At 37.2% G+C, this 20,273-nt stretch overlaps 2 protein-coding genes and 1 long non-coding RNA gene across 4 annotated transcripts; 1 reads left to right on the forward strand and 2 right to left on the reverse strand.

Annotated features, from left to right (window-relative positions):
- Positions 1–188: 188 nt before the first annotated feature.
- Positions 189–3,389, forward strand: LOC114243583 (ATPase family gene 2 protein homolog A). The gene is made up of 2 exons (XM_028175118.2): positions 189–765; positions 1,286–3,389. The coding sequence occupies exons 1-2, from the start codon at positions 417–419 to the stop codon at positions 3,166–3,168; spliced, it is 2,232 nt and encodes a 743-aa protein (XP_028030919.2). The 5' UTR covers positions 189–416; the 3' UTR covers positions 3,169–3,389.
- Positions 3,198–11,723, reverse strand: wap (DDB1 and CUL4 associated factor wap). Its single transcript, XM_028175119.2, has 8 exons — positions 11,522–11,723; positions 11,277–11,359; positions 10,760–10,862; positions 9,787–9,922; positions 8,872–9,122; positions 7,929–8,054; positions 6,950–7,131; positions 3,198–5,791 (listed from the first exon to the last, which is right to left on the reverse strand). Exons 2-8 carry the CDS (start codon positions 11,336–11,338, stop codon positions 5,593–5,595), a joined length of 1,059 nt encoding a protein of 352 aa, XP_028030920.1. The 5' UTR covers positions 11,339–11,359; positions 11,522–11,723; the 3' UTR covers positions 3,198–5,592.
- Positions 11,724–19,007: 7,284 nt separating this feature from the next.
- Positions 19,008–20,030, reverse strand: LOC149501721 (uncharacterized). 2 transcript variants are annotated; one of them, XR_016323933.1, is made up of 2 exons: positions 19,671–20,030; positions 19,008–19,304 (listed from the first exon to the last, which is right to left on the reverse strand). It is a non-coding gene; the product is annotated as an uncharacterized LOC149501721 (long non-coding RNA). The 2 variants fall into 2 exon arrangements; XR_016323934.1 differs by having other exon boundaries at positions 19,659–20,030.
- Between the last annotated feature and the right edge of the window lie 243 nt (positions 20,031–20,273).

The raw sequence follows: 20,273 nt of genomic DNA on the forward strand, positions 1-20,273 counted from the left end.
GTTATACCATACAAAAAAACCACCGTTATTACGCATTTAAACCTGAAGAAATACTAAATAGACAAAATAAAATATCACACATCTTCACTCTTCGCGCTCCCGCCAAAAACTCCCTCAAATGCTTGGATTCTTGAAATGACACTGATATCATTAATTGTCACCATTGGTTATCACTAAGGACATTGCTATTTTGCAGTTTTTACCGAGAGGTTAAACAGCCTAATGTTCAGGTTAATTAACTGCATTTTCACTTTACATTCATTTGTCATCCAATGAAGTTTGGCTTAAAAGAAATGGAATCAAAACCACTAAGAGTTAAAAAAAAATCTAATAATAACATAACCTTAAAAGCAAATACAATACATACGTAACTAAAAATAGCAGAATTGATTCTTAAACGACCGTAGCCCCAAAATATGCCGCCTAAACAAGCCAAGAAAACTCTTTGGGTTGAATGTGAGAAATGTGGATGCAGCGTAACGTCAAACGATAAGAATGTGCATACGGAATTGAATTGTGCAAAAGATCAAGTGAAATGCCCATTTATTTATAACGGGGAGCTAAATACATGGCTCGAAAGGACCGGATCCCCCGCTGATGGAATCCCTAGAGACGCTGTTATGGTACATCCTTCGGCTGGTTCGCTTATAAATGCAGTTATTGGAGGAGCATTACAACTAACCCGTGAGGGTGCACCAGCGATGTTGAAGCGTATGTGGCCATCCAAAACGTCTTCCCCAGCTGCTGTCATACTTCCTGCCGCTGGTGAGATTTTAATATTGATTGAAAAGCTTAAACATTTGTACATCTCATGTTTACCCTGGTTATGTCTACCTGGTTTACCTGTTTACCTGGTATGTGGTTTACCTTGCCGTCCAACCACTACACTGCCACTGCTACTACAGGGGTGTCGTGCGCAAAATAGCGGCCAACGGCTGGTCAAACCAGAGTGGTGTGGTGAGCATATCTTCGGAATTTCATGAAAGTAGGTGAACAGGGTTGAGAACTTATGAGAACTTGCAATGAGATTAGTAATACTTAACAATTTAGAATTCCCCAATAATGTCAAGAAAGGCCGGCAACAAACTAAGTAATCTGAATTAAAGCTGCCGATGCCAAGCAAATACATTTTTATGAGATGTGAGGATGGCAAAGCGTTAAATAGTTGATAATGTTATCAGTTTCAGTATTTTGATTTGACTACTGAAATATTCCATTATTATGCTAGTTACAATTTCTGCTTAACAATTTTTACCGATATTAATTATGTTTAAAAACCTGACAGACATTCCTGCGTCATGGAAAAATGAAAATAAGAAAATTACAGTAGCAGTTCTACAAGAAAATGTAAGTGAAGCCACAGAAGTCATAATAAAAATAAAAAATAACAAAATCAAAACAGACATCTGTGACATATTGAAACATCATTACTATAAAAATTATGTAGCAGTCGGTACTATACTAGTGTATTATTATTTTGGTAAAAGATTGGAGATAGAAGTGATCACTGTGAAGTCCAAAGATGAAAGTGATAACTCTAGTAAAGACTGGTTTGTTCTCAGTAATGAAACAATTTGGAGTATGAGTAAAGAATCTAAACCAAAAACACAAAAGAAACCAATTTCATTAGGTGGAGTTGATGATATTGTGGAAGAAATCCAGACATACATTAAAATATCCTTTAATGAGGCTGGTTTAAAAGTTAGTTTCCAACCAACTAGAGGATTACTTATTTATGGACATTCAGGGATTGGGAAAACTGCCATCTGTAAATACCTAATTGAGAATTTCAAATGTTTCCATGTAGAAATAAATGGACCAGCAATATTTAGCAAATATTTTGGAGAAACAGAAAACACAATGAAAAGTTTATTTGACAAGGCCGTTAATAATCAACCAAGCATTATATTAGTTGATGAAATTGAAACTATATGTCCCAGGCGGTCATCTGGGAGTACTGAACAAGAGAGACGCATTACTTCAGCCTTTGTATCATTTTTAGACAGTTTACATGATGAAAATTGCAAGGTCTTTATACTAGCTACAACCAGAAAGCCTGAAGCCATAGATCCTATGTTAAGGAGGTTTGGAAGATTAGACAAAGAAATAGAAATACCGGTTCCAGACAGAGTGCGGAGGAAAGATATCTTGTACAGCTTACTGAAAAATTTACCAAATCAGATGTCTTCTCAAGATATTGAGACAATATCAGATATTGCTCATGGATATGTAGCTGCTGATATAGTGAATCTGTGTACACAAGCTGCCATGAAATGCATAAAGCGTTCAGCCAAAAACATTGAGAAGGAGGACTTGATTGCAGCAGTGACAATAGTCAGACCAAGCGCTATGAGGGAGCTTTTAATAGAAATACCTAACATTAGATGGGCAGATATTGGTGGAATGGCAGATCTGAAGTTAAAATTACGACAGGCTGTCGAATGGCCATTGAAGCATGCTGAAAGCTTTAAGAGGCTGGGAGTGAAGCCTCCAGGTGGAGTATTGATGTATGGACCTCCAGGTTGCTCTAAAACTATGATAGCTAAAGCTTTAGCAACAGAAAGTGGCCTTAATTTTTTGTCTATTAAAGGTCCTGAACTGTTTTCGAAATGGGTGGGAGAATCTGAGCGGGCTGTCCGAGAATTGTTCACTAAAGCACGCCAAGTGGCACCGTCTGTGATATTTTTTGATGAGATGGATGCTATAGGCGGTGAAAGGGGTGCAGGGGAGGCCGGTGTGCACGAACGAGTGCTGGCACAACTCCTCACTGAGTTAGATGGTGTTGTACCTCTAAATTCTGTGACTATTTTAGCTGCTACCAACAGACCGGACAGGATGGATAGAGCATTACTTCGACCTGGACGACTAGATCGACTGATCTACGTGCCTTTACCGGACATAGAGACGAGACTACAGATCTTGGAATTGAAGCTTCAAACAATGAGTATTGGTGACGATGTGAACCCTCATGCTTTAGCATCAAGAACCGAGGGATTTTCTGGAGCAGAGTTGAATGCATTATGTCAGGAAGCTGCTTTGAGGGCTCTAGAAAAAGATCTCGACTGTGGAGAAGTTACTATGACTTATTTTGAGGATGTTTTAAGAAACTTTAAACCCAGAACACCTCATACATTACTGAAAGTCTATGAAGAATTCTGTCTCGGGTAGAAATCTGTGTGAAACGAAATGAAAGTGCCTTATCTTATTTCACCATTTATATTTACTAATCAGAAAACAAAACTATAAACTATTTGTATAGTAATTATGTATTTATATAAATTAATAATTTAATCTAGTCCTTATATTTTACAGAATAAGTCATAAGTTATAATAAGTTGACAAGTCAACATTTTTATAATATTGATTTGATGAATACAGATAAACTAGTGGTTCTTTGTTATTTTAATTACAAATACTGGCTTGGTTTCGTCATTACTATCAAATGCCGACTAGGGCTCCATTGTTATAACGAAATTGACAACAAATTTGCTTGTCTGAAATGCAAAAATTTTTCTATCATATTGTTGTGACCACCGGTAAATGCATAAAATATACCTAAGTGTTGAAGCTCCACGCGCGCCCTCTGTCGAAGGCTGAAGGTTGCCGCTATGTCGCAAACGTCATTACAAGTAAAGTTAAATGAAAATTGTATGGAGTTGGACAAAACTTCCCTTCGTTTGCCACTAGAGGCGCTGTTCCAACTCCATACAAATTGGAGTTAACTTTTACGCCATCGAAAACGTTAAAAAACTCGCACTAAGCACACACATAGTTTTTACGGCGTTCGTATATAATATAATGGAGGACAACACACAAAGGAAAATATCTTTACAGACTTAGATAAATGAAAAGGAATAAAATGAAGCAAACAGATGCGTAAAGTACATATTATTTTATATTAACGATTTATTTTTTGTACACAATACACAAAAATGAATTTTGTATTAAATGCAGATCTTGTTTGTTACGTGTTACTTGTGTTTTAATGAGTTTACTAATGTAATCGTTGGCTTTACAATTTTCGAATTTGAAAGAAATGCGATATTTTTTCGATTACATTTTTAACCAAATCCCACTAAGACCACAAACAATAAACTAATATTTTTGTGTTTGAAAAATTTTACTCCAAAAATTCCTTAATTTTATAAAATTGGAATACAGGAAAAATACAAACAGTTAATTTCAGTCTTTTTTTTTATTATCATGCCAAATAAGTCACTGTGCTGTAGCAGCGTTTTGTAAGTAAAAAAAACGTTTTTTATTGCGTAGGAGTGACGGACCCACGTCTCAGCGCCGCCCACGGCGTAGTTATCAGAGTACGTACCTTATATTCCATGGGGAGTGCTCTGAGAAATTGTTTGAGATGATACCAACATCTCTTTTTTACCATCGCCCGCCCGCCACTGGAGCAGAGTTCATCCATACTACCTGGAGCCACTGCGTTCACCCACAGTGCGCTTTTCCAGACATTATTTTTTGCCACGTACCATCCGACTATGGAATGAGCTCCCCTCCACGGTGTTTCCCGAGCGCTACATGTCCTTCTTCAAACGAGGCTTGTGGAGAGTACTTAATGGTAGGCAGCGGCTTGCCTTTGTCCCTGGCATTGCTGACGTCAATGAGTGACGGTAAGCACTTACCATCAGGTGGGCCGTATACTCGTCTGCCGTCGTCGTCGCGATTAGCGTCACCCGTCTTGAACCATGAAGTCGAAGTATCAGTTATATTGTAACGACCATCTCGCTCGTATTGCAATCTGAATACATTTGAATTTTTTGAGTTGATTTTTTTCATTTTCACATGTATTATGTGCACTTTTACAAATTATACTGAACAGTTAATAAACCACCGTTATTACGCATTTTAAACCCGAAGAAACACTAAATAGACAAAATTTCACTCCACGCGTTCCCGCCAAAAGGGCGTAATGCATGTAATGAAGTTGTGTGCAGGGCCTAGTACAATGTGTATACCTAAGTATCCGAGTCAGGCTCAACATTATCTTGGCGATTAACGAGATTGTCAGCCGCGAGAACGAGACGTTTACTTTTATTACCATTCATAAATAATAGATTAATGTAAAGAATGCACCTTCGAGTTAGGGAGACTCTGGTCGAGAAATGTTTGTGGAAAATTTGAAATTATTATAATATCATTCATTCAATTTAAATCATACAAGTTTGTCAACGTTCACTAATTAACCAACTGCTCTATAACAGTGTATTATAACAAAACTAAAATTTGCAAAATGCTTGATTGGTTTTGGATTCAGTGTGCTATTTAAATTCGTTTTAATTTTTATTTAATTGCTAAATTTCTCTCAACCTTAAAACGCACAAGGAGCACAATTAATTAAAGTTGAATAAAAACAGGAACTATTTCTAGAATTCTTAGTTATAAAATAATTGAAATGTTGCAACTAAAATACCCGTTCCAACAATCAAGCTCGAAGGATCATCTGTTGCGACCGTCCGATTCTAAGGACTATATGTATATTGTTTAACCGACTGTCGTCCTACCGTCAAACTACACGCCGGCTTCAGGGGTTACAGTCCACACGACCGCACACCGGATTGTACAATCAGGATATATTCAGACGCGCAGTATCTCGGCGTGCCGGTTGTAGCAGATGGCGATCCAGTCGGGTTGTGTGGCGCCCCACTGGATCTGGTTGACCTCTCCCTCGGCGGCGGTGTAGGCGAGGATCGGGTCCTCTATGGCGCGCGGCATCTGCTGTATGTCCCAGATCAGAGCCTGGTGGTCGTCTCCGGCGGTGCAGATGTGACAAGAACTGAATTAAAAATTTCACTTTAAAACGAACCGAAATAACACAAGAATTCATACTATTCTAATTGTTTTTTTCTACCTATGCTGAGAGCTTTGAGAGGCTATTTCAGCGTAACCTTAACTAGTAGGTGAGCTCACGGGGCTCAAACCTGACGACGTTGCTAACACGAACCCTAGCAAGAGCCGTGCTTCGCAGAATCTACCACCGGATCGGAAACGCGACCCTCTGAGAAAATCCGGCGAGAAACTCAGTGGGCTGTGTCTGAGGGTTAAAATTTTGTAATTATTATTTATTAATAAGCTTTATGAGACGTATGTATGTTAGTATGTAACGGAATCTTTGAACATGATTTTGACCCTCTTCAAAATGTCGGTTTAACTCGAAATTTGGCATACTTATTAAGGACCGATGACATTTTAATATAAAAAAAAATTGAAAAAATTTAAATTCAACTAAAAAATGAAAAATAAAAAATAGTTTAAAAAAAAGTTATAAAAAAAACACGTTTTTATAGAAAATCCAACTAAAAAATAGAAAATAAATTTTAATAAATTTGAATTAAAAATAGTGTAAAAAAAATTATTTTATTTTAAAAAACACATTTACAAACACAACAAAAACAAATTTATTAAAATTTGTTTTCTATTTTTTAGTTGGATTTTCTATAAAAGCGTTTTTTTTGTTTTTTTTAAACTATTATTTATATTATTGTGGTCCGTTCACAATACAAGGAGCATTCCTTAGGGACTGAATTAGAACAAAAGTAGGTGTTTTCGGCTGCACAGTCTAGTTTGAAGAGTTCTAAGAGGTGCGTGGACGAGCTCACACCCCACCCGGTTGTTAAGTGGTTACTGGAGTCCATAGACATCTACAACGTAATACGCCACCCACCTTGAGATACGATTTTTAAGGTCTCAGTATTACATTATCTTACAACAGCTGCCCCACCCTTCAAACCGAAACGTATTACTGCTTCACGGCAGAAATAGGCAGGGGCGGTGGTACCTACCCGTGCGGACTCACAAGAGGTCCTACCACCAGTCATTACGCAAATTATCTTTTGCGTATAATGCGCTGAGGCACACAGTCCCAGAGGAGGAGATATCGGATGGGCTTGTTTAGCAACCTTGATGCCCCTACTTTACTACGTGGCCTACGAACCTGTGCGGCGCCCAGGCGATGCCGTTGACGCACGCCCTGTGGTTGTTGAGCCTGGCCACCGGGGTGCAGGGCACGCGCACGTCCAAAATGATCACCTCGCACGCGTCCATGGCGATGGTGGCCAGGTAGTTCGGGTCCTGCTTGTTCCAGGCCAGGCGGAGCAGCGGGGTGTGCTGAGGGTCCTGCGTGTTACATTACAGTCTGCCATAAGACTTGTCATGTTGACAGCAGCTTCGCAACATAAACACGATCAGACCAGTCGTTGGTGGCGCTCACAGGCAAACTGCACGGGTCCTCACAGACGACTGTTTTGCAGCCCGATACTGCAGATCTGTGATATCGATCTTACTACCTACAGTGAAAATTCCGTAATTTTGCCGATTCTACTTTGCTGTTTACGGCCCTCGTAGTGCTAAAGGGGTTACCGGAATCCATACATGTGTACAAAGTTAATACCACCACCCACATTGAGACACGAGTTCTAAGGCCTCACTTTTCACAGTACAACAAGAATAGGTAGGGTGGTGGTACCTATCCGTGCACATTCACAAGACGTCTCACTACCACAGTACATGGTCAACTAACTCGGACTTAACGCGGCATTCCTTCATTGTGTTAGTCATTCGTGCCGCAGGCCTCCTGAATCTTTATCTTTGTCGTATCACTCTTGCTAGAGCGATCGTGGTCGTTATTCAGCATTATTGCTGTGGGCAGATGTTATGCGCCTCACGACGAATCGCCACTCCTCCCGGTTTGTGGTGAGCCTGGTACACTCATGCAAACAGCCGCCAATAGCTGACTTGACCTGGTCAGTTTATCGCATGTGCAACTTTCCACGCGATCTGGTGTCTTCTACTTTGCCCTGAACGAGAAGGCGCTCTATGGAGTCATTTACTCGCCGGGAGATATGTCCAAAAAACGATAGTATGCGCCCATGCACGAGCGCCAAAAAACGCTGCTTACTGCCTCTTGTACTTACCTCATAAATGATGGTGGAATGTTCTAGATGCCTGAGGTCGAACATCCGGACGGATCCGTCGGCGCCCACGGAAGCGAACATATCTCGCCCCCCGCCGGCCCTACTGAACGCTATGTCGTACACTTCCTGCGCACAAATATCGGCATTAGGGCTGCCGTACGCGAGAAGTTGCATGTGGCGGTAACCACCACTTTACAGTGTCTAGCAAGATGTACACGCAGAGTGCATCTTGTATTATGTCAAGGTGTATAAAACCAGACAGGGGCGTATACGTTCGGCTTTGTTTATTATTATTTATTTATTGCTTAGATGGGTGGACCAGCTCACGGCCCACCTGGTGTTAAGAGGCTACCGGAGTCTATAGACATCTACAACGTAAATACCGCCACCTACCTAGAGATATGAGTTCTAAGGTCTCAGTATAGTTACAACGGCTGTCCCACCCTTCAAACCGAAACGCATTATTGCTTCACGGCAGAAATAGGCAGGGTGGTGGTACCTACCCGTGCGGACTCACAAGAGGTCCTACCACCAGTTTTGTGTATGCTAATAGATTTTTAATGGAATCTCCAATAGAATAACATTCTATTAGTATCTGTTGTGAGCATCCTTGAATATACTTCACACTACATGCTTATGATTACATTAAAACTTAAAATGTTATGTGATCATTATGAAATCGGGCACGTATGTAACATGTCCATTTCAATCCTGCAATTCTTTAGTTTGATAAATATGTATCATGTCAAAATTGTAATAAGTGATTTAAACATATTTGAATACATTGATTTGAAACATTTTTTTTTTCAACTTATTCTTGTAACCTCGAGGGGTTATACCAGATTCGCAAAACGAAAATTTTTTGAAGACACCAATAATCTTCAGATAATCATTAACATAAATTTTGGACACAAAGATCTTCTATTAAATAAAAATCACAAACCTTATCATGAGCGATCAACTGAGTCTTCACGTGCCCAGACACTTCATTGACCCTGCCCAAGACCTGTCCAGTCTCCAAGCCCCAGATGGTGCAGGTCGTGTCAATACTACTGGTGCCAATGAGGTTTGGATCCACTTCGTTCCAATCAAAGGATGTAAGAGGAGCACAGAAGTCAGAATTCTTATTATTATTTAGGACACATTCGAATAATGTGTACGGCTCTCCGGCACGCCATATGCGTAGATAATCACCTGCAACATAAGGCACCATTGTGAAATTTTATTGAATAGTTTTACTTGAATTTGATTATTTATCAAAACTGTTTATGTCAACGAAAGTTGCCTCTATTAACATCACAATCATTCATATTGTACTCATAGAGTATCACTTATTTTTATTTATGTAGATTGATTATTATTGTTTGCATGAGTGTACCAGACTCACCACAAACCGGGAGGAGTGGCGATTGCTTGTGAGGCGCATAACATCTGCCCTCAGCAATGATGCTAAATAATGACCACAACCGCTCTGACAAGAGTGATACGTCGACAAAGAAGATAGACAGGCTCAGCTAAGTACAATTCAGTGGTTTATGGAGCTCAAAGAATATCATGAATACTGTTTCTCTAGAGAGAGATGATATTGTAAGCATTATCTTTGGGAGTATATGTTTTTGCCTATGTAGCAGTGTAAAAGTAAATTCAAACCTCATTATCTCCATATTAAATATAGTAATCTTAGGCCACTTTTGAGCTGACGGTTTAAATTAATACAGGTCCAAATTCTTTACACATACTCAAAATATAAAAAATTGGACTTAATAAGAGAAGACAATACTACTGCAACTAATTTAATGGTAGGGAGTGCAAACAATACATAATAATATAGCTAGTAAAACTGTTACTGAATTCTTACCGCTAGTTGCCAACAAGTCTGGATACACCCCCTTGCTATCAGGTATCCACATGATCTTGGTGGTTGGGTACGGGTGATCAAAGGTACTTTTTGCAGTGAACTCACTTGTGTCTTCATCAAGAGAAATGATTTGTACCTAGGATTTAAGAGGTTTATTAAGTTTACGTCATGCACAAGGAATGCTACAATACAGTGTGTGTGATTTATGAAATTAATTTATTTATTAATTTATTAGTCTTCACTAATAAATTCATGATTTATATCAGGTAATCTAAAACAATTTTTGGCAGACCCTTTTTTAAAACGTACTGATACCTACCCCAACTAGAATAGATACTAGAATTCCATACCCAAATTATTTAAAAAATCCTATCTCTAGTTCTTTTTCCTATTCATACAATGAACTGATCGATTTAAAATCTTTGGGGTCAAGTTATTGTGTGTAATTGTGTGGGTTATATATTTTGGGAACTCCTGGTTTACTTACTATATGGTTGTATATGCTAAACAATTAACTCATTAGTAGTATGTAGTTAAGTTTTTACAAATTTAATGGTGGAATTAAGTAAGTAATATTATGCACCAATAATTACTTAGAAAAATTATTTTTCTTGCTGTATTTGTCTACTTGGTCTATAATAACAGCCTTCACAAACTAAGTGCTCCTACTAATTCTGTCAACTACTGAAAAATTAAATTGAACTGTATACTGTATATAACTGTAATACTGAAAATTTTAAATATGTGATTTATTGTGTATTTTCTTTGGTAATATTATGCATTTATGGATTAAGGCACACACATCTATCGTTTATAACACAATGAATGGGAATTTTTTGGCAAATTGACATCCCTAAATTGCATTAACTTTGGATGATTCATTATCTGGGCCTTTATACTGTATTTACTTAATCCTGCTGGTATGTTTTGTAAATTACTAAATTTATATAATAGCTGCTCTGTAAAAGCTTACTTTGTTGTTGTATTCCTCAACAAAACTGCCCAGGGCTAACCTGAATCTCTTGTCAGGTCTGACAGACCAATTCATTGAATATAATGGCCATGGCGCTTGGTATCTGTAAAAGATGTGTGACATAGAAATGCAGCTGTCTAGCTTATAGTGTTTTTTTTTATCACAACTTCGTTTATGAGAATTTAACCTAACTGTATGAACAAATCAAATTTCGTACGTAATTATCAAGATAAGGCTTTTTTTGCAATTTGTTAACATCACTTTAGTTCTTTTCGGGAATTGTGAAAGGATTATCGGTATAATTCAAAACATCTAAAGCATTAAATTAGTAAGTCCCACTATGCCTGCTTGATTGTATTACAAATGTTTCGAAACATAGGAATGGGTACAGAAATAAATAACACGCTATACCTAATTATAATTAGCAATCTCAAAATTGGGTCAACTCTGTATTTTATACTGTCAATTATTTCCAATCTGTTATTTATAGTTCATATTGTGTTGTAACGTTACTTACTTGTATATTTCTTTACGTTTCGTGCCTGAACTGGTACTCGAACTGCTGTGTGGCATCGACATCACTGATAATGTTTAATGTTTCTGAAAAAACCAAATCAAAATGATATTTATATGAAATTTTAATGGATAGTGACTTTTTTATTTTTTTTGTCTTTCAAGTACGTAAGTTTTCATACCTTTCAAGTTATATTTTTTAGATTTTTACGTACGGTTTTAAATTTACAAAAAAAAAAAATTATGTACCTTTGCCGTAATATAACAGAATGGCCACCAAGCGGCTTTGTTATGTTTGATTTAAATATACCTATTTAAATATTGAACTGTCCATGAGCATCTGTACCTTCAATTAATGTATTTTATAATTGGAAATTAACTAAAAGCTTAGTTTTGTGTGGAGAAAACAAGCATGAAGCATTATTTTTACAAAATTTGACAACTGGCAAGTCGGACAATCTGACATTTTAATTTTTTTTCTTTTCGTTTTTTGTCTAGGCAACGGGAATTTAGCATCTGCGAGTAAACCTCATCACTACATAGTATAAAACAAAGTCGCTTTCTCTGTCCCTATATCCCTATGTATACTTAAATCTTTAAAACTACGCAACGGATTTTGATGCGGTTTTTTTAATAGATAGAGTGATTGAAGAGGAAGGTTTATATGTATAATAACATCCATTAAATAGTGGAGAAATCAATAATCAATTACAGTTTCCGAAGCAAGGGCGGGTCCCTACTTTAGTATATGTCGAATCTCTGTAAGTTGTTAAAAAAGTGTAATGAAAATTATTTTATGAATGAAAATGTAGTAATTTAAAAATTAATTAAATTGGCTGCAATAAGACGAAATTGGATTTGAAGACATATGCCTGGTAAAAATTCAATAATGAGTAAGCTACCTATCCGAAACTGAATGAGTTGTAAAACTAGGCTATGTATAGAAAGTTAAATAAACTACAATATCCACAGATGTCCACTATTGAACAAAGGTCTCCCCCAAAGCCTCGACACAACGACCGGTCCTACGCTGTCTGCATTCGGCGGATTCCCGCTATATTTAACAGGTAGCTGGTCTGCCCTGTGGGAGCTCCACCCAAGCTACGTCTTTACACAGTCGCCACTCGAAAGCGTTTCAGCCATAGTGGCCATCTGTTCTACGAGCAATGCTCTGCCCACTTCAATCTCACAATTCCTTCGGCTATGTCAGTTATTACGGTTTTCCTGCGAATTTCCATATTCCTGATCTGATATCGTAGGTAAAAAGGTTCTAAATTTCTTACGTTTTCTATTATTGTGTATAATATTTTTTATTGTCTAGATTGCTGGGCAATCTCAGTTTCTTAATTAAAAATTAAGGAAATACTTGTTAGTTTGTATAACTTTTTAACTCATAACTATGATATAGATTATTAAAGATACTTAATACTAAAGTGCCCGAATTCAATTAATAGCAATAATAGTATACCGGTAAAACTTTTTATTAGGCGCTTTGTTCGAGTGCCATGTCGCTTCGAAGAGCGTCTGTCTGCTCGCCTGAGTTGTGTGAGTTCATATCCCATTTCATGGTAACTAGAAACCAGATGCAATAGAAAACGCAACGTGAATACGATTACAATTGATTACATGATGACAATCTTCAAAAATGAGAACGAAGGCCCCAATTAATTTTTTACAACCTAAATGTATACTAAACTAAACCTAAATTCTAAAATAAAGAAGCAAAAAAATAAAATATAACATATTATGACTGTTTTGTTCCATAATGAGTCGTGTGAGTTAATTACACCTTCCATCGATGCTGATCAAATTTAGGATAAATTTAGGAAATTTAGATTAAAGTAACGGATAGTTCCGTATCCGTCATCCGTATTTTACGGATTTAGAATGTCGGCCACTTAGGTATACAAAGTTAAGTCTATTGTATCATTAATATCATTCCAAGTTCGGAAATCAGCAAATGCTATCCGAACCAAATCCATAACGGATGCTATAATATTATTTTTATTATTTATTACGCTGGTAAACTATTATGTAACTGGTCCCTAATGCAGTGGCCAGTGTGGTAACAAAGAAAGCGTGACTCGTCCTTAACCGAAGTAATGGCGTTCATGCGCTGAATTCGTAAGGTCGGGTTAGCGTAATGGAATGCGCTCGAATATGTTGTCCTAAATTATGACTAAGCACTTTGTAATCCAGTTTCGAGTGTTATCTATTGAGATTGTTCAATCGGGTTTTAAAGTAGCATAAAATAGCTAACGTTGCAATGATTGATTTGTGATTTATAGATAGTTTAAACTTTTACCGAAGTTAGCATTTGAGAGAAGGTGTTATTTCTTTTTTTGCACTGTGTTGTGCTTCATTAATGTTGTGATATTTATGCGTTCCAGTATACCATCGAATGAGGCACCAGTTCGTGTGAGCATGCATTGCATAAAAGCAGCTTTTTGGTTCTCATGTTGTTTCGTTATCTGTGCGTTTAGTTTTTGCAGTCGGTAATTGTTTGAAGCTTTGTCCCAAGATGTATTTTGATAAATTCGGTTGTCACGTGGGCGTTTTAGTTTAGTAGGCATATAAATGTTTACCGCCTACGACGGTGTTCCGAAATAAAGTTCGAAGTACGTGACGATCCAGATTTGGTTATGAATTTGAATTGAATTTTTAAAAGCAATGTTCGAGTTTTATGTTCATAGCATGCTATCGTTTTGATATTTGTATCTATTCATCTACCTGAGGGTATTTAATCTGCAGTAACTTCAAGACGTCCGATTAACTTGAGAATTTGTACAAGTATCAATGACCGATGACAATCTAATAATTTTATTGCTTAAGTTTAAAGAACGTTTTAAAATAAACTAAATATTAATAAGCCAAATAAAAGTACACTTACATAATAATTGGCTTTTTATGGAAAATAAGAGGACATCCTTCTATTGCTAAACCTATCTTATATTGACTGACTAGTTTCAAGTGATTTTATTAGGTACGTGTGAACAAGCACGGGTAGGTATCACTATCCTGTTTGTTTCTGCCGTAAAGAAGACAAACGTTGGGAGATATATTCTACACCACCATAACACTCTCAAATACTCCGGGAAGTCGATCAGCTCCCCGAGAAGATCAGTTACCTTTCGTATGCTGCCGGAGAATTTTGCTCGGAAATCCGCAACTCCATCGCATTCAGTAGGACGATGTCCATCTGCCGGCTATAAATAGTATTCCATTCCTTCAATTACGTATGAGCAGAAAGCTACTAATAGCTATACTTATTAAGATAAGTAGCTTAGGGTGAGTCATTTTCAATTTTTAGTCTTAAGACAATCATATTTAGTTTGTAGTAGATGCAGAAGGCTATGGGGCGGACCTCACCTTGTCGGCTGTCATGGTCCGCATAATCAAAGATCGGAGTTTCTGGGGGCCACGTTGACGCTCTGCGACTTGGTCATGGCTCTTTGGGTAATTAAGAAACGGGAGAGGGAAGTCGATCTAGAGTCAGGTGATCTCCGGCGAAGAAGGCTCGCTGGGTGGGCAGTCGTTGCCTCAGTTCTCATAGGGAACATAGGACACAAGATGTAGAGGTGTTCGGAGACAGTCTTATGGGTCAGGTGATGAGAAGAGATGAGAGTTTTGCTCTAGGGGTCGATACCGACCGACCATCTTTATGGCTGCCGACGAAGGCGGAGTAGCGGCGCGGATTCTAGCGGTACCGTGGAATCAGCTTAGGGGGAGCAGGAAGAATTTCTTGGGGATTCACGTTTCCTAGGGCGCCTATCTCAAGGTGTAATCTCTTTGGACTCGTCGGAGTCTGACATATTCCAATCGCTCGTCCAGCAGCGAGTAACCGTAAACAAATTTCTTAACATAAAAAAGGATGAATTAGTTTCAATGCAAAAAACATGGAAGACCACATTCTTTTGATCGCCATATCTTCAACGTTGTGTACCGTCACTAGGTACCATTATCGAGGACAGTTCCTTTATAATATTCCACATAATATTAATATTTTGATTCAGTTCCAGTGCCGAAGATACGCTTTTGGACTTATATTTCGCCTTTTGTAGATACAACCTAGCCGGCACCTAACAGGTCAAGGTGTTTTAGCAATAATAATATCGCTCTTTTGTATGCCTATCTGCACTATTTGTCATGTTTTGACAAGGCATTGGGTTACAAAAGATCTTTGTATAGCTGTATCTACTACAGTTACTTCTTCTTCTTCTTCCTATTCGTACACTCTTGACAGAGTGGTCGTGGTCATGCATCAGTCGGATCCTGCGATACCGATGCTCTCGCGATGCGACGCCATGTGGCACGATGTTTCGCAGAGTGAGAGCAAACATTTATGTTGGAGTGAGTAACAGATTTTATGAGGTCGCAGTAACGATCATATAACTCATAAAGCTTTTCAATATCGATAACGAAATTGATTCTGAACATTTCAAATACAAAAAGTTCAACAGATAATCGTCACGTTTGAGTGGTGAGCATATTAATAATTTTGTAACATTATTAAATTATACTTTTTCTGTAAATCTTACATATCTGACTGAATAATACGAAGATACACAAGGTAAAATATCGCGACAGCTGGATAAAAGTAGACTCTACAATAGGAACGGCCAAAGGTATAAGTAAATTATAGCGGCTAATAAGACCATATGCTCAACACGATGCAAAACGAATAGCCACTTAAAAAAGGTATCATCATAGATTATACACTTAATATTTGAGAGGTATCATTAATTATGTTATGACTCAATCGTAATTTACAAATTCATTGTTTTCCAAAATTAACAGAAGTCCTCTTAATGACGTATCGACGTAATTGAAGTGAAGACTCAGCTTATTTAAAACGATTTGAGAGGTTGTTGATCCATGAATGTCCGGAATTAACGAATAGATATTTTTTATAACATTTAAAGTAGGTACAACGAGCTGTGTTAATGCCTCGTTTTAGAATAGAAACATTTGAGATGCCATCAGCTAGCTGTCCCCTGGTATAATCCGTGTCGATTGCGTTCAATATAAAAATGTCAATTATACAATAATCGATGTGATTGCGGTACAGACAGGGAAGTGGCCTCAGGTCGATCAGATAATAAGACAAAGCCCGCTCTGAGCCTTGACCCGGCCTCACGCCGGACCGACCGTCGCTGCACCAATTATAATAGATTTTACAGACATGTATTATTTTTGTAACGGTTACTTGACGTCTTTATTACAGAGTAGGGTGTTGAGTGAGTATATTTTGACCGTGAATGTTGGTTTTAGTATTGAAAATGGCCCGTGTTCGTCGCAAATTCAGTCATAATTCTGTCTACATATTCCTCGAATTCTGTTTCTATGCAAGCCCACAAGTCAAGGTCAATTTACCCTATTTCTGGCGCGAATCAATCTTGAGTTCAGCGATGTAGAGGTTATGAGACTTGTATCAATGCAACGATTGCTAGATTATTGTAAATCGGCCAGCGAGTAGAAAAGTACCAGATATTTTCAAACCTTGAAATACAGCAATTAAAAACACATTTTCCAATAGTTCACCTACGTTAAAAAAAAACCCAACCAGATTCACGAATTTATGAATTTCCGGCGCAAAAACAAATTTATGTATACAAATCAATATATTATTTCATTTAATGGTAATAACATTTTGATTAGCTTCGAAATTTTGTTAATCAGGCACGAATGTAAATGAACCTTTCTGTTTTAGGCATTAAAGCATATTTTTCTTTTTTAATCATAACTCAGAATCGATTATGGGTGTTTTGATGCGAGGAAGTTTTCACCAAACAGCTATTATTAATTTACGAGTATTTCGGTTCTAATGTTTTATTTATAGCTGCCGATTATTACACACGATAGTTAGAACTAAGCAAATATTAAGAGATAGGCTAGGTAAAATCGAGAAAATATGGATTTTGAACTGATGATTTTGAATTGATGAACTAGCAAACCCGAATTGCGACACTATGGAATTTAACCTGAAATAGCAAACCCTTTGGTTTTGCTGGACGGGTTTTAGATTTGGCGTCGATCCGGTTGTTGCCAGATCGCTATCACCGGCCAGGCCACTCTGAAGATATCCAGAAATCGGAACCTACATACTGGGGAACATACACACACATCGGATTTATAGAGATTCCTGAAATTATACAATATCCATTTAACCTTGTTCTGGAATGTATACTTTGAATTGAAGACGGTGATTTTCATACGGCCATTTTTACCGTTCTATTTTAATTTTTATTTATTCTAATTGACCACTGAAGCTTACGAATATTGTTATTTGCATTTCGATATATGCATTTTGAAACATGCAGTCGAAGTCTTCATTGTATTCTATCAAGGCTTTCCCTTTTTCCAATCGAAGTCCCGGTATGGGGCAGGAATATGGTACGTACAGTTCAAACTAAATATCCGAATATATATTTTACTCTAAAGCCGTATAAGTTGTTCGTTAATTCGTCATGATTTCATAGAAAAATTCGTGTCCTCCTGCGCTATTTGAACACTGGCAAAATCGGCTGACACAAATACACCCGGAGTCTTATCCTTTTGGCCATAGACATAACTAAATTTTAGCTATATATGTGTGAGGAAGTACATATTCGAGAATTTGCATTACGGATGTCTATATCTATACAAATTGGCAGTTAATTGACTTTAGGATAGATTTGATTCATAAAGTTCAAGGTTCTGGTGTGGTTTTTTATGTTGGCTATTATTTACTTGTACGTATTTTTCTTTATCGGAAATAGACTTAAAGGTTAATGGGAGACTAGTTTTGTCGATAAAACGGACAGATAAAATGTACGTATGCTTTTTTTTAACAGAATCATTTTGTTTTTTTCATTGCGTAAATTAGGAAGCGCGTGATTTTCTAGAAAATAATTATATAATTAGACGTTTAACTGAATATAATGTCGCTTTAGATATGAATGGCACAGATAAGGATTGGTATCATTGTGGGCGGAATAGTTCTGATATGATAGATCCACGAATCTGTCAAAGCCGTAAGCGCTCTCGTAGTCGTAGCGACTATGTTCGCAAGGCCCCAAACATATTGCCATTGAAATGTAAAGGCGCTAAATAAATATAAGACGAAAAAAAAGGTCACTTATTTGAAAGCTATTTGCATTATTCGAGAACACTGTAGACATCAACCCGTGACCATCCGCACCACAGTTATTTTAATTCACCGTTAAATCTAACATTATACGGTGTGTTATGTAAATGTTTTGTAACAATTACAAGAGCACGCGTCATCTTGTGTAACACTGTTGACAAGACCGTTATTTTTTCAATTTGTTTTTTTTTAATACTTGTTTCTGCTTTGGTAATGAAAGATCTAGATTACATTTGTGGTTCGACACTTTGACAATGCTTAATCTAAGGTTTAACCAGAGGGTTACGGGTTAAACCAGAGACGAAATCGAGGTGCTTCTTCGACGACTGGAGACCACTGCGTTGGATTTTGGACTTGCGATCGAATCGTGATAAGACTAAAATGATGATCGATGATTGGTTTCTTTTGTAAGAATAACTTTCTAATTATTAAAGTATTGTACTGTGGTAAATACATCATTTATTTTAGCTACTGAAATTTCATACATTATATTATATTAATTTTTACATTAAATTAGTGATTTGATAACGTATACCGAATTTTGGCTGCAGATTTCGTACCTCGTTGAATCTCAATTATAATAAGGATTTTAAAGAATAAAAAAACAAAAATCTTTAATATGTTTATTCAACTAAACTCATGCAAGCATACAGGAAACGTATTCTCGTTGTCCTCAACATTGTATTTCAGATACAAAGCCCTTAGACCCAGAAGGGCTACGAATAATAACACGGACCATATCAATATGTACCTTAATTCCACTTGATACGAGTCGATATGGTATCTTGAATTTTTCATGTACATCGATCGTTTCAAACGAGAAAGTCTACCCTTTTTTTTTTGATTAAACATTTAGAAGCTTTGTGTTGAGTTTTCGAAATTTAAACATGTTTTTAATTCTGGATTCTGTAACAAGGAGTTTGAATTAATAAAATTGCCCTTGCCATCCTTTAAATTAGAACAAAGGACATTTTTATAAGGTACACTATCGATATTAATAACGTGGTAGTTTATAGCCTCTTGTTATAGGCACATATTTTTAACAGCTTACAAATTCATAGGAAATACAACCGAAATATCTGAAAGGTAAGCCACAAATGGATTTGTGTAACGAAATCCTACACACTGCGTTGTGTGGGATTGCTAAGTGTGCTCGTGACGATATATCTTACCACCCCTATCTGTGGTACGTCATCAAATCTTTTGATGATCAGCCACAGAGTCTATCTATAATTGTAGACGCGCCGATTTCACATATACCTGTTCATGTACCTTCCGGCTTCATATAAAGCAAATATAAGGACCTCAGGATCACTACGGTGATCACTATTGCCCCAGTCCAAGCCACGATGTTACAGAACTGGATTTCGATCGGGGACCACTCCTCTTGCCTGCAAGGCGACCGTAGCTGCAAACATTTCCTCAACTGTCTTTTACGTGTCACCACTTTGTTGCTTCTCTTCCAATGTCTGTTAAGGAAATCTGGCATATTTCGACATTATTGACATTGTCAGGAAATGGTTTTATGGTTTTATTGTAGCGTTACATTTCTTTTTTGGTTTTAGTGCATTTTTGAACTGTCAGATATGTCAATTCCGAAGTGTGTCAAATTCGAGACGCTTTTTGGAGCGTAAGAAGGTTTTAGTTTTGTACCAAATTTTAGGTTCGTAACTTAAAATAGTCCTGAAACCATTTGAAGCAATTGAAATTTACGTAATTTTAAGGTAAAATGTGTGGCAAATACTTCAAAAAGTCAACTTGATGTTGATAATATTCCAAGGTTTGTGGTTTTATGTTTCTTAATTTAACCAGTTTACCAAATTTATCAATTTATTTATTGTTTATTAAATTTACTATTTGGGCTAATCCGATTTG

The sequence above is a fragment of the Bombyx mandarina genome, chromosome 12 (assembly GCF_030267445.1).
Source record: "Bombyx mandarina strain Sakado chromosome 12, ASM3026744v2".
In the NCBI taxonomy this organism is placed as follows: domain Eukaryota; kingdom Metazoa; phylum Arthropoda; class Insecta; order Lepidoptera; family Bombycidae; genus Bombyx; species Bombyx mandarina.